At 41.2% G+C, this 13,393-nt stretch overlaps 1 protein-coding gene across 1 annotated transcript; it reads right to left on the bottom strand.

The window, feature by feature from the left end:
- Nucleotides 1-2,695: 2,695 nt before the first annotated feature.
- On the bottom strand, nt 2,696-12,378 carry sec23b (SEC23 homolog B, coat complex II component). The gene is made up of 19 exons (XM_030735003.1): nt 12,226-12,378; nt 10,357-10,584; nt 9,927-9,984; nt 9,672-9,758; nt 9,053-9,289; nt 8,798-8,880; nt 8,542-8,686; nt 7,276-7,434; nt 7,068-7,183; nt 6,830-6,953; nt 6,618-6,698; nt 6,422-6,511; nt 6,101-6,207; nt 5,588-5,741; nt 5,350-5,427; nt 5,022-5,183; nt 4,790-4,876; nt 3,979-4,200; nt 2,696-3,291 (listed from the first exon to the last, which is right to left on the bottom strand). Exons 2-19 carry the CDS (start codon nt 10,575-10,577, stop codon nt 3,202-3,204), a joined length of 2,301 nt encoding a protein of 766 aa, XP_030590863.1. The 5' UTR covers nt 10,578-10,584; nt 12,226-12,378; the 3' UTR covers nt 2,696-3,201.
- Nucleotides 12,379-13,393: the final 1,015 nt, after the last annotated feature.

Raw genomic sequence — 13,393 nt, 5'->3', positions numbered from 1 at the left:
GAAAAATATCATCTCTCCAGCGTGTCCTGGGTCTGCCCCGATTCCTCTCGAAACACCTCACCCAAAAGGCACCCAGGAGGCATCCTAGTCAGATGCCCAAACCACCACAACTGGCTCCTTTCGCTATGGAGGAGTAGCGGTTCTACTCTGAATCCCTCCCAAATGGCTGCACTCCTCACCCTATCTCTAAGGAAGAGGCCAGCCACCCTTTTGAGGAAGCTCATTTCCGCCGCTTGTATCAGCAATCTCATTCTGTCGGTCACTACCCAAAGCTCGTGACCATAGGTGAAGGTAGGGACAGAGATTGACCGGTAAATCGACTTCTGCCACCTGGCTAAGCCTAGAAATTCTGTCCATAAAATTTATGAAGAGAATCCATGACAAAAGGCAACCAATGAGTACAGCTTATTGCCAGCAATGCAGACAAAGCTCTCGCTGCAACTGTGCAGAGACTGAATGGCCTGACACCCCATACCTCCTCCTCTCCTTTCCAGCACCCTGGCATAGACCTTCCTGGGGAGGCTGAGGAATGTAATACCCAATTGTTGGAGCGCACCATCCTGTCCCTCTTCTTGAAGATGGGGACCATCAGCCCAGTCTGCCAATCCAGTGATGTGTCAACCAAGACATTCCTACAACATCCAGAGCCTTCAGGAACTCAGGGCGAATCTCATCCACCCCTGAAACCCTGCCACCACGGACCTGTTTAACTGCCTCAGTGACCTCACCCCAGTGATGGGCATGTCATCTCCCTCGCCACCAGACTCTGCTTCCTCTACAGAAGGTGTATCAATCAGAACAAGGAGGTCCACAAAGTATTCCTTCCGCTGCCCAACTATAGCCCCCCATCTGCACTCTCGTGTGAGTAGAGCACTGCCTTATCATAATTTAACAACAACAAAACCTTCTGAAGCTGCAAAGTTTCTAAGAATAAAACATCTTAAATTTGCTTAAACACATTTTAAACACTCATCCAGAGTATAGTGTTAGCTCCTTTGATGTAATAGAATTATATTGATAGCATGTGTTCTCTGACCACAGTGTTGTGCTAGTCAGTTATATGAACATGCTATGAAACATAGTATATATAAATATTACATAAGTTATCAGGGGCAGAAGCAAGAATGGATTCTCTAGTTGCTGGAATAGAACTGTTAGGATTTGATAAGAAATAATAAGTCAACAAATTTCCTTAAAGCTTTTCCTAAGCAGCCTAGGACACAAGCGTCATGTAGGAACGCAAAAAGAAGGGGGGGCGGGCGGGGGGTGCACAAAGAGCAATTCTAATGTTCTTTTCCCCTCTGAAAATCTTTGGGCTGCAGCTTTTGCACAAATCAAGACGACCAAGCATGTAGACGCAGATTAAGATACAATTTTTCCTTCAGGCGATTATTTTATATCCATGTTCTATATGACCACAAAACACATGCAACAGGACCCATCTAAACTGCAAAATGCATAGACCTAAAAGGCGATTTTGATAGTGTCCATGTCAAAAGAGATTAAAAGCCGATGCACTGCATCTTTTGATTTGGCCATGAATACCTTTAGAGCATATGTGGTCTCATAGTGCAACACAGTAAGGCCTAAGCTCTCGACAGCCACAGCCTTCATTTGTATTTCAACAGCAACTTCCACTTAAAGCTGCTAAGAGTAGAATGCGCCTCTAAACAGATAGCCCCTAAGGATTAGTCTTCATAATCTGCCATTCACTGATCCTCGAAATCATACTGTCTGGGTGCTCTAAAATCAGCTTACAGTGATAGTAGATGGTGTGTGAGTGGTTTTATGATTGGGATTGTGTTCCATGTGGGCTTTTCATACAGTAGCAGCAAATGAAAAAAGAAAAAAAAAAGACAATTGTTTGGGGAAGAGTGTTGCCTCAAATCTGCACAGAGGATGTACTCTTGTAGCAACATTGTCCGTGCCATTCCTTTGCTCACACTTGCATGCAAGCATTCATATTTGCAATACTAGACAGTAAGAGTAGTCTTTCCATCTGTTGCACAGAACTATGATGTCTGAACTGAGCATGTTTTCTAACCTTGGACAAGAGAAAACCCGGAGGTGGTGACAAAATGACTTTACACCCACGAATCTGCTGAACTGTTTATGATTTTACTATTTCCATTTTTTGGATTTAAAAAAAAAAAAAAAAAAGGCTTCATGGCATAATAACACCTTGATTACAAGTACAAAGAAAAAACTACAGTTTTCTGCAGGCAGACTTTTATATGAAAACCAGAAAGGATCTCAATAAACCAACTGTCCTTCATGCAGCTGTACAATATAATAAAAGATTACAAATTACACTAAGGCAGTCATGGGGTGTGCAATAGCAGATGGAGCACTCTATAAAGTATAAATCTTAATGTTCGTCACTGAGAACAGACTAAGTCACAATTGAGCTGAACTGATTGACTTCTATTCCTCAGAACATTAATCCTAATTATTCAGGGAGAGAAAATTCCCAGAAAACACTTAAGGTCTTAGATAGCTTAGACCTAAACTATACCACTGTTTGCACTTCTGCTCTCTGGGTTGCAACTGTTTTAGAGCTGCTTATCAAGTAGTTTTAAAATAAAACTCATATTTCTTAAAACTCTGGTGCCAGTCTCCACTTTACGTTGTGGCTTTTGAGCCGCTTCGTAAATAAACCAGAAATCAGCGCCAAGACCGTACAGTCATGTGGATATTTTAAACAAGAGATACTGTTATAATTTATTAATGAGATCAATTTTAGCTATAGACAAAAGCAGACACACATAATCCTCCTATTAAACAGCGCCTTATACAGTCTGATGCAGTAGATACACATTCATAACAAACAAAAGACAAAATAAAGAAAGTTTAAGTCTAATTATTCTTCATGTACCAAACATTAAACAGAAATAGAGATATTATTGACATAAGAACAGTTTGGTTCTGAAAACATTTCTCATAAATAAGTTATTTACTGAAAAAAGGTAGACATGTTACTACTATTTACTTATTTATTTTACCAACGTGCCATCACCCTTTTCTGTTCTTGTTGTGGCATGTAAATGTCACATTGGTCTCAAAAAACAGCAAAATTAAACAAGCACATACAGTAGACTGTCTGGGTTTGGGTCCTTTACAAAGCTGGGGAAATGTTAATGGATCCCTATGAAAGAGGATTGCTGTATCACTCCTTTTCTCTTTGTGGTGCAATAGCGAGTTCTACGCTGAGCTGGAAACAGCCAATTTCTTCAAGTGGTCCATGAAGACCTGCAGGCTCACGTCGTCGGTAAGGATCGGGGCTCCTGTCTCCTGTGGTCACAAGGAAACAAGGGAGGAGCAAAAATGGTGATTTACTCACTTTACAAACACATCTTGTTATGACATAACTCTGACTGCTTTAATGAACAAAATGCACCGCTCCCAAGATTGGCTTATGCAAGACCACGTTCTGGTGATAATCCTGCAGATTTTTTTTTCTTTTCTTTGTAGCAGTTGTATATAGCAGGGTATAGTTCAGCTCTTCCTTGACTTGGGAAATAACAGATTAGTGCTATTTTCAGCTTTCAATCTCCCACAGACCTGTATTTACTGACAGTTTGCCTGCGCTGTGGGTGAAAAACAATCTGGATGGACATCTCAAAAGATTTAGTCAATCCTGGGATTTCAGTCCATACTAGTTCCAATGGACGAAATGAGAACTTTATGGAAGTTATATTTTATGCATAGGTGTTTAAGAAAAATCTATTGTACCTAACCTCAGCCCAACGAGGCTGCATGAGATGGAAAGCAAATCCATTTCCTTTGAGAATTTTTAAATGGCAGAAAATGTCATAACTTTACATATCTGAATGCAGCCCAAATGATATAACTACACTAAAAATCTTCAAATTAGGTGCCTTTCAATAAACTAAAAACAAAAATAGGCTGGGCGAGGAATTTCAACCCTAAGTTTTCAAATACAGAAGGTTAAAAAAATAGCAGGTTTTAATACTGTACCTGTCCCCAGGCATAGAGGTTGTTGTGGGTCTGCGATGGGTTGACTTTGGAGAGCAGGAAGCGAGCCTGGGAGCCTCCGTGCTCTGTGTCAATGTAGCGTGGCATGGGGAAGCGTGTCTGCAGGATCTCTTGAGCATCGTCCAGTGGAGCCTGCAGCAGCTGTTTAAAGTTCTCATACTCCACCATTTCTTGATAGCCTGCTTTTCGCCACTGAGCTATGGTCTGGGAAAAAAAAAGAAAAGAAAATTCCTAATGTATCACAACATGCAGTGTTTTGTGTCAAGAAAATTTCAAGGATATGAAATTTCTTAAAAGCCAAACATAAAGATTATTAGGGCAGCACGGTGGCGTAGTGGTTAGCACTGCTGCCTCACAGATGGAATACCATCTGGAAGGCCTGGGTTCGATTCCACCTTGGCCCAGGCCTCTCCCTCTCTCTGTGTGGAGTTTGCATGTTCTCCCCGTGCTTGCGTGGGTTTCCTCCGGGTACTCCGGTTTCCTCCCACATTCCAAAGACATGCACTTACTGGGGTTAGGTTAATTGGCTACTCTAAATTGCCCATAGGTGTGAATGTGAGTGTGAAAGGTTGTTCGTCTTTCTGTGTTGGCACTGTGACAGGCCGGCAACCTGTTCAGGGTGTACCCTGCCTCTCGCCCTATGACAGCTGGGATAGGCTCCAGCCCCCCCGCGACCCTGACCAGGATAAGCAGAAGCGAATGGATGGATGGATGGATGGATAAAGATTATTAAAAAAAAAAACAAAACAAAAAAAAAAAAAAAACAGTTGTAATGGATAGTCTGATGTCTCACCTCTCCATGGTAGATAACCAGCTGGAAGAAAGTGTCCATCAGCAGGATTCGATCTGGAAGGATACTGCTACTGTCCAGGAGCACAGGCTGCAACACATCCACGACACAACGTACAACAATTTAGCATCAAAAACATCAACACTCTGCTAGAAGCTTCAAGGAAACTCCAGCTGTTCAGCAACCAGTGGGTCACGCATAACATCAATGGTGGTGTGGAGGGTATGAGGCTGACCTCTGGTGGTCCATAGAAGGAGTATGAGTAGAGGATGGGTTGGATCATGATCAGGGACTGGGTCAAGTCCTGCCTGACAAAGTGATGCCTGTAATAGGATGACTCATCTGGGCTGTTGTTGAACACTTGCAGGAATGGTGACCGGCGCAAGTGGAACATAAACTGCAGGTATAGGAGAGAATAAAGCAAATATAGTTCATGCAGGTTCCACAACAAGCAGATTATTCTAGAATATGTTAATCAAATTAGGGGGCAGTATAATAATTATAACAAGGGTTAAACTGCATTTTAATCAAAGTAAAGATTTTGCCATTGGTAGCGGTTTTACCTGTGGATAGAGAGACAGAGACTCTGACAGTCTGAAGGACGTCGGATCATCTTTATTGAACTGGCCAAATTTCTGACACTGAAACAAAGGAAGAAAATAAATTGGTTTAAATACTGAACACCATGGAGATCATGAGTCACAATAGATAAATCTGAAATGCTTTCATTATTCAAATGAAGGAGCCCAACTATGTATTGTTGACTTGTCACAAAAGCTGCTGTGTAGAAGTCTCACTTACCAGGCGGATGAGCTGCCTGTCAAGCCAACGCAGCACGTCAGGACCCTCTTCAGACTCCGCCCTAAAGACTCCCAGGCGAGCCATGAGCACTGCGGCTGCTTCCTGGTCGAAGGATGACTCGATGTGCTGAATCTGAGACTGGGCGTCTGCCCAGCTGGAGTAGTTTGAGAAAGAAAGGGAAGAAAAGAGAAAGGGAGGGAGGGAGGACAAAAGGAACCAGAGAAGTGCAGGTGAGCATAGGTGTGGAACAAATGACGCACAAGCAAATAGATCTCTAAAAGGCGTTGGCTTAAATTGGAATGTAAACATCCTTTCTGGGAGGATAATATTGATGCAGCTGTCATTCTCTTGGCTACATGTCAGGTTCATTATAACATCATTATACTCCCAAAATTTATTCAGCAAGAGGAACCGGTTTGGTAAGAATCTACGAAATTTAAGCAAATTTTTAGGTGCAGTCTAGTTGGTCATGTTTCACATCCATTTATATGAACAATAAAATGGAAGTCTTACTTCCTGGCAATGGTGGTGACCCGTATCCTCCTCTGTGTGTTGGAGTGCTGGTACTGGGTTATAAACTGGACTGCCCCACGACCACCCTGAGGGACGGGTGCATTGTGCTGCAAACAAAACAGTGGAACCAGTAAGACAGCAGTTGACAACCATTTCAACTGAGGGAGGGAGACAAAAAGCCTTTGTTTGAGGAATCTTTTAGAAAACAAAGCCATGATTCTTCATTCCAACTATTTATTGTTTGGGGTAACATTTGTACTTTCATCAAGTTACTGTAATTCTATCACAGCCTAAAAGCAGAGGCTCAAGTTCTTGTTTTACCTGATTCACGACTTCAAAATAAATGCCCAAAGTGGTGGAGGGGCTGAGACTGCACACTTTCCATTGGCTGGTGCCACCAATGCCCAATTCCTGCACAAAACACAGAACAATAAAATATCAATAAACAATAGCTCTCAGATTACCTAACAGGAGAGTAAAGAATTTAAACCACCCAGTCTCTGGGTCAGTCACTCACATTCTCTGAAACACAGGGACCCTTTGAGTTGAGTGAAACACTCGGTCCAATGGCCCCACAAACCTTCAGCTCCCTTGATGTCTACAAAGCCAGACAGAGAAATACACACATTTAACTTTAACAGCTAATATGTTACCCATGTTCTTACATTACAAGTGCCAATATAGAAAGAAGTTACACTTATGAGTCAAATAATTAAATCAACCCTTTACCTTGACTTCCAGGACACCTCCAAAGGCCATGCGGAAGTCACCATTATAGTCCTTACTAAAGACTCTCTGGAAGGTTTGCTTGAACAATGAGGTATTGAAGGAGTCTCCCATCACTATATGCCCCCTGAAGCACAGCACAATGAATTGTTAAGATTCAGTTAATATTAATCATTCTTAAAAAGGGCAGACAAATACAATTCTACACCTTCAATCAATTTAAGAGTTCATGCGTCCTTACCCAGTGAGATTAGATAAGCACTTCATCTCAAGCAGTCCGGTCTGGTCTAGGGCACATGCGTAAATATCAATACTGTGGCCATTCACTGCTGAACGATTGGCCAAGGCTTCATAGTACTGTGAGTGAAAAACAAAAAAAAAAAAACATTAAATATATTCAATATGTTAAGAAAGATTTCACTCAAATACAAGTACTACTGCATGCTTACCTTGGTGGCCTTTTTCAGATGGCGAGCATTGTCTTTCTGGATGTCATGCCAGGAACGTATTGGAGTTTTCAGCTCATCTCCCACCACCATTCCTGGGCCCTGTGTGGGCGGCCCTCCAATGAAAAGCATCACACGAGCCCCTGTGTTGGGGAATGTACCCTGAGGAAACCAGACAACAAAATGGAATTCCGTTGGTGCAAGTGCCCAATATTACAATTCAGCATTGCAGGCTTGTTATTTGACTACATCCCAAAGTAGAAGTGCTGATATTCCATGCCACGGGACTGCAGTTGACATTTAAAGAGAGGACTTAAGGGGAGAAGAGGAAAGGGAAATTCAGTGTTTGCTAGGAACACATTAAAAAAACCCACAATTACCTGCAAAAAAATACCAACAAAAAGATCATGCTCTTTCATAACACTCAGTATCACTCCCCCATCCATTTGAAAATGAACCATAAAAGCATAAATGTTGTATTAAGGGAACAAGTCAGAATTAATTACTCAAGGAAGATACGTAAGCAAAGGGCAAACTTCATATCGACTCTTCCAACAGTAAAGTCCACAGTCTAAGAGTCTGGGAGAGTCTAAAACACATGAAAATACTAGGAAATGAACCGAGCAGCCACCAAGCAGCTGGGATTTGCTTTAAATCTGAAGTGTCTATTTGACAATGCATTCTATGTAAAGACTGATTCATTTGCAAAGGGGACAAACTGTGCTCATTCAGAGAGAACAAACAAATGAGCCAGCTGATACTTGATGCCAAAACCCTTTTGTGGTTCTGCTTTATATGAAAGAAGACTCATTCATTAAGTCATACGCCCTAGGATAAATCAGTGACTCTGGAGTCAGTGAAAGAGCAAAATGTAATCTAGTACAGCTGGGGAATGTTCTGTTGCACTATCAGTTATATAACCACACAGATTAGCAGTACAAGAAGAGAGGATGATTGCTGAGTGAAAAAGCAGAAGGCAAACAGAAAACACCCTTTGGACGGACAGAGAGCATCTACTGTTTGTGCAGATGATAATTATCAGACAGCGTGTGCCGTTCGGAACAGTGACATGTGGCACAAGTGCCTTTAAGAAGCTAAAGTTCAGGTTACTGTGAATTAATGTAATTGCTTTGCTTTAGTTGTATGCAGACCGTGTAAATGACTGTTTCTGTGTTCATAAATGGTTTTATGTGTTACAGTTCAGAATATTCACAGTCCAGCATCATTTGTATGCACCTAATGTACAACTTAAGATTTTGTCGTTCATACCTCCAGAAGGCCGACAGCGACGGACAGTGCAACACCAGTGGAGCGGAGTGGCCGTTTACCCTGAGGGACAGGCCACGGGTCTCTCTGAAGCTCTCCAAGTAAATCTGTCAGATTCATATCGACTCGATGCACGGGCTGAAGAAACCTGGACAGAAACATGCGTGTTTTTGATGAACAAAAGCAAAGTGCTGTGTGTTCTTTGTAAACAGCAACCAATAACTGACAAGCATGTGTTTGTGTTCGTGCTCCTACATACTTGCAAGTGGCAGCAGCATCCTGAGGGGCCACAGGGTGACCTTGCTGTCCTGATACTGCTTGCTTTGTTAAACCCAGCATCTCCTGAAACAAAAAAAAAACAAAACACACACATTAAGCTGAGTGGAGTATTCACATGTCACAGATTTTACACAACTTTGAAAATAGTTCATTTTTTTGTACTTTCTTGTACATCTAAATGGACTTCTGTACGTCACACCCACCAGAATCCCAAAAGCCTTTGGGGGTGACTTACCTGAATCTGTTTGGAGGTAAGGTCTTTGGTGCCCCGGAACACATAGCTCTTAGCAATCCCCTCACAGCTGAGCTCATGAACTTGGACCATGCGGCCAAATGTGATGAGGCCCACCAGAGCGTTGGGGGGCAGCAGACTGAGGGACATCTGGAGAGACTCTTTGAGGGCCTGGAGGTCTTCTTCTTCCAAACACGTGTCCACCACATACAGGAAGATCAGAGGGGCTGCAGGACCACGCTATAAAGGGGCAGCAGAGACAGGTCAAAAACTGATGAAATCCCAAGCTTTGTCTCCAAACAGTCCCTTTCACAAAGTGACAAACAATTGAGATTATTATGTATGCATTCCTTAATATGTGTTGCTGTAAATAAATGAAGAGGAGGCTGAATTCATGTGTGGCTTGCTGGATATATGTTTCTGTATTACTGGCACTAGCAGAGGTGCCATGTGAACATCAGAAGCTCATGCCACTTTCTGAAACACTATACATTATAAATAAAGTTATAAATGCCAACCACAATAAAAGTCAGGCCCTAAAAAAAAATAACTGGAAACTGCTAATGATGACCTTTATACCTTACATCTAAGGTCAGAGTGCAGACATGTATGCAGTATTTACCTGTACTATGTACTCAATTGTAGAAAACTGTGGCATAAGCTCAGCTGGCTGGTTCATTTCTGATATGCCTGCATAAGAGGGAGGAAACTACACACACACACATACAAACAAAGAGAGAGCGAGAGCTCAAGATTAACGCGCCTAAAAAAGGAATGTAGCTCAACAACATTAAGTTATGAAGGCATCTACAAGTTCTGGCAACAATTTGCATCAAAAGTAGCAAGACTAAAACATGCTCTTTGCCACTGGACTTACTGGGTTTCTCTGGAAGCAGAAGTTGCAAGCCCATATTTTTGCTCTGAAGTCAACTTGACTGTAAAAATAAGAAAATAAGGTTTGCATCTAATTGTTAGGATAGTGACTGTGAAATATACACAATGCGTATTTTAGTGTTTGCAGTTCTCATGTACCACACCCAGTACTTAGAACACCTCAGCATTTGGAAGTGCTGATGTGTCAAAAAACAGTCAAATTCAATTCCATGCATCTCCTTTCACTTGCATATACATTCACAAAAACAAGATTACAATGATAAATGTCAAGAACATCTTTGGCCTTAAATGATTAAACTAAAATACAAAAAGACAAGGAAATTATATCATGACTGAAAATAAAAGCACGATTAAAACAAGCATTCTAAAGCATACAACTGCAATCTTGAGTACTGTTTTTCTGTGAAACTCACCATAGTGGGTTGAGAACGGCCTTACAGTTGGCTCGGCTGCAAAGAACTGGCTCGTATTGGACCGGCGGCAAGTTGGGCCTCTCCTTGAGTGGCGTGAAGAGACAGGAGACAGGGACTACCAGCCTGGTGGCTTCCAGGCGGCTCGAGGGCCAGAGATTCCAGCTGAATCTCACCCCATCCCTGTCCTCATTCTGTTGGATGAACTCCTGGTAGGTTGCCATCACTGATCTTCAGCAGGAAAAAAATCCCCCCCGGGAAAGGGAAAAAAAAAAAAAAAAGTAAGTTTTTCAGACCACTGAAGGAATAAAATCAATGTGGAAGTAGTAGGCCAAACTGTGCCACTGGAAATCTCCTGATGTTCCCACTCTGCTGTGTACCTGCTTTTTTCTGCTAGCTGCAGTGAACACCTGCTCTTTATACTCAAGTTCCTTTCTCTTCTGTGCTAAAATAAGACACGGCTTTTCGAAAGCATGACGCACAAATTTTGTCGTCAGGAAACCTGACCAGCAAGATTTCAAAGAGTCCAGAGGAATCCTGCAGGTATTTTGAGGCTTTACCTTTGCTGGTTCACGTCACTGAAACATTAGTGACGCCAAACATCCTGTTGTAGCAACTGTACAACCTCAACAATGAGAGGCCACAAATGCTTTCAAAATTATCTTAAGAATAAAATTCAAAGGGCTACAAAAACAGGCAGTGAACGACCTTTAAAATATGTTCTAAATTAGGTAACTCAAAGGTACAACAGGGAGAAATGAGACATTTTATTATTTTCACATTACAATATCAGCTGTCTTAATTTTTTTCTGATTCACTCAACTAACTGATGTGTACTTTCAAAAACTGTAACATGGCAAAGTCAACACATCCCAGAGCCAAGGGTAACATTTGCAAATGACTTGTTTCATCTGATTGAAAGCTCAGAGTTCAGAGGTACTCGGATCTCATAAAACAAATAAAAACGGGAGCATATATTCTCACAACTAAGATGAGCTTCTACTCAGGTTTTGCACTAAAAATATTTATTCACTGCAAAATGTATTTTTTTTCTCATTTGTTGATTCCTTTTTATGGCTCTGAGCCTACATGCATAAACTATAACTATCGTGGTTATTGTTTCACTAGATGTACTTTTGTTGTGAATTATTAAAAGCACATACTCTCATTGTTTACAAATTGGCTTCATAAATAAACTTGCATTACTGGCACTAAGAAATATTTGGCAAGACTACTAATTTCTCTAAATAGTCAGTGATTGTATTTTTATTAATATTACCAATGCTGTCGTCAAATTACTGTTAATGGCTTCTACTCTGTTACTACTAACACCTCACTGCTTAACGTTGTTCATTTAGCGCAAAAAAAAAATAAATCAACAATTTAATGAATACGAGACGTATTCTAGTTCGGAGTGAGGAAATGATTTTCTCATTTTCCTTCCGCTCAAGAAGGCACACGGACAGAGCTACTTTTACAGTATTATGAATGTGAAAACATTTCAACACAGCGTGCAGGCCACGTATTACCAGCGATGAAGCCACCAGTATGAGTGGGTCTTTATCAGAACTCGTACTCATTCAAATGTTTATTTACGCGGAGTATGCTGATAGCCAAAACACAACATAATAGTGGTGGTGTTTTGAGAAGCCCCATTAGTTTAACAGATAGCGTTATTTTGTTAATCGCGGCTGTAAAACACGCTCTCTTACTTCTCAGGCACTCATCTACATGCTAACGCCAGCTCGTACGATTTGCCGGTGCTGGGTTAGCTAACGGAATGTAGCATTAACCTACTTCCTGTCCCTTCGTGATAAATGAAAGCAGAATACGGGCGATCTAGTTTCAAACAAAATTAAAACGAGCTCTTACCTCTTATATGAGTTGGGCTTAGGTCTGGACAAAAAATAAAGAATCTGTTCGGTTCGCAACAAGTTAGAGCATCTGGAGGTAAAAGGACACCGATGCCCAGGAGGACACAGAGACGACGCTGTGCAGAGATCACTCCCTATCTGCCGGCGTATGCACTCTAGTACAATGACGTGTTACTCCAAGATGAGGCGTCTCCTATTGGCTCGTCTTTCCATGACGTTCAGACGTCGTGCACCACGTAGGCAGCGGAAGTGGGTAACTCTGGGAAAAGGAGTTGGGTTGGTCCACTGCAACAGAAGCGTAAGTCCGGGTAATCAGTTGTAGTGCTTGTTATGTCCACTGAAAAATTTGTACTGTGTGATAACGTGTAGCTCGACGATTGTGTCTGGTTTGTATTATCTCGGACGGATGTACATTTAGATCTGCTAATGAATAATTCCTTTGTATGACCCTTTTCTTCTTCTTCACTATTAGTGAAGTAGAAGAAAAGTGGAGAAATTTAAAATTGTAGAGGAAAAATAATGAACCCTTTGCGTTGCCTTACAAATATTTTGAAAGTTACTGTTACTTTTCTTTACCTACATTTTTATCACTGTTGTATATGTATAGTTTTGTACTTAAAGTATAATGGCTCACTGTGTGCCAGTGAGCCATTATAACTTTGTTGTTTATTTATTGTAGACTACTATTTTCTTGCTGCTGTAACACAGCTATCTGTGTATTGATATGGGGATGTTTGGTGGTCGAAACCACTTAATATAGAGAGGAAAGTTTCAGTACCTCAAATATCAGTGACTGGCAATTTGAAAAATTCAAATCAATAATTTAAATTTGAAACTCTGTTACATAACATGGGACAGTCCACAGAGCATACAGACGAAAATGAATAGACTGTTGCTCAATTTTAGAGAATACCTTGTAAAGATGATTTTTTTTTCCCCTCCTAAAATATTGTATGGTCTTCATACAGGCTGTTTTCTGCTAAATCATCACACTTTTACAAGTTATTTCTTTGGTGCAAAGTACCAGAGTCTTAACTTTAGTTTCCCCGCTGGCATTTCAAGTGAATCCAAAAGGTCAATAATTAACGCAGCACTTCAGAATTGTTTGGTATAATTTTGAACGTTAGGTGGCGCTATAACCAAGCTATTTTTTTTTTTTTTGGTGA

This window comes from Archocentrus centrarchus, chromosome 1, assembly GCF_007364275.1.
Source record: "Archocentrus centrarchus isolate MPI-CPG fArcCen1 chromosome 1, fArcCen1, whole genome shotgun sequence".
In the NCBI taxonomy this organism is placed as follows: domain Eukaryota; kingdom Metazoa; phylum Chordata; class Actinopteri; order Cichliformes; family Cichlidae; genus Archocentrus; species Archocentrus centrarchus.
This window is presented reverse-complemented; position numbering and strand designations above follow the sequence as displayed.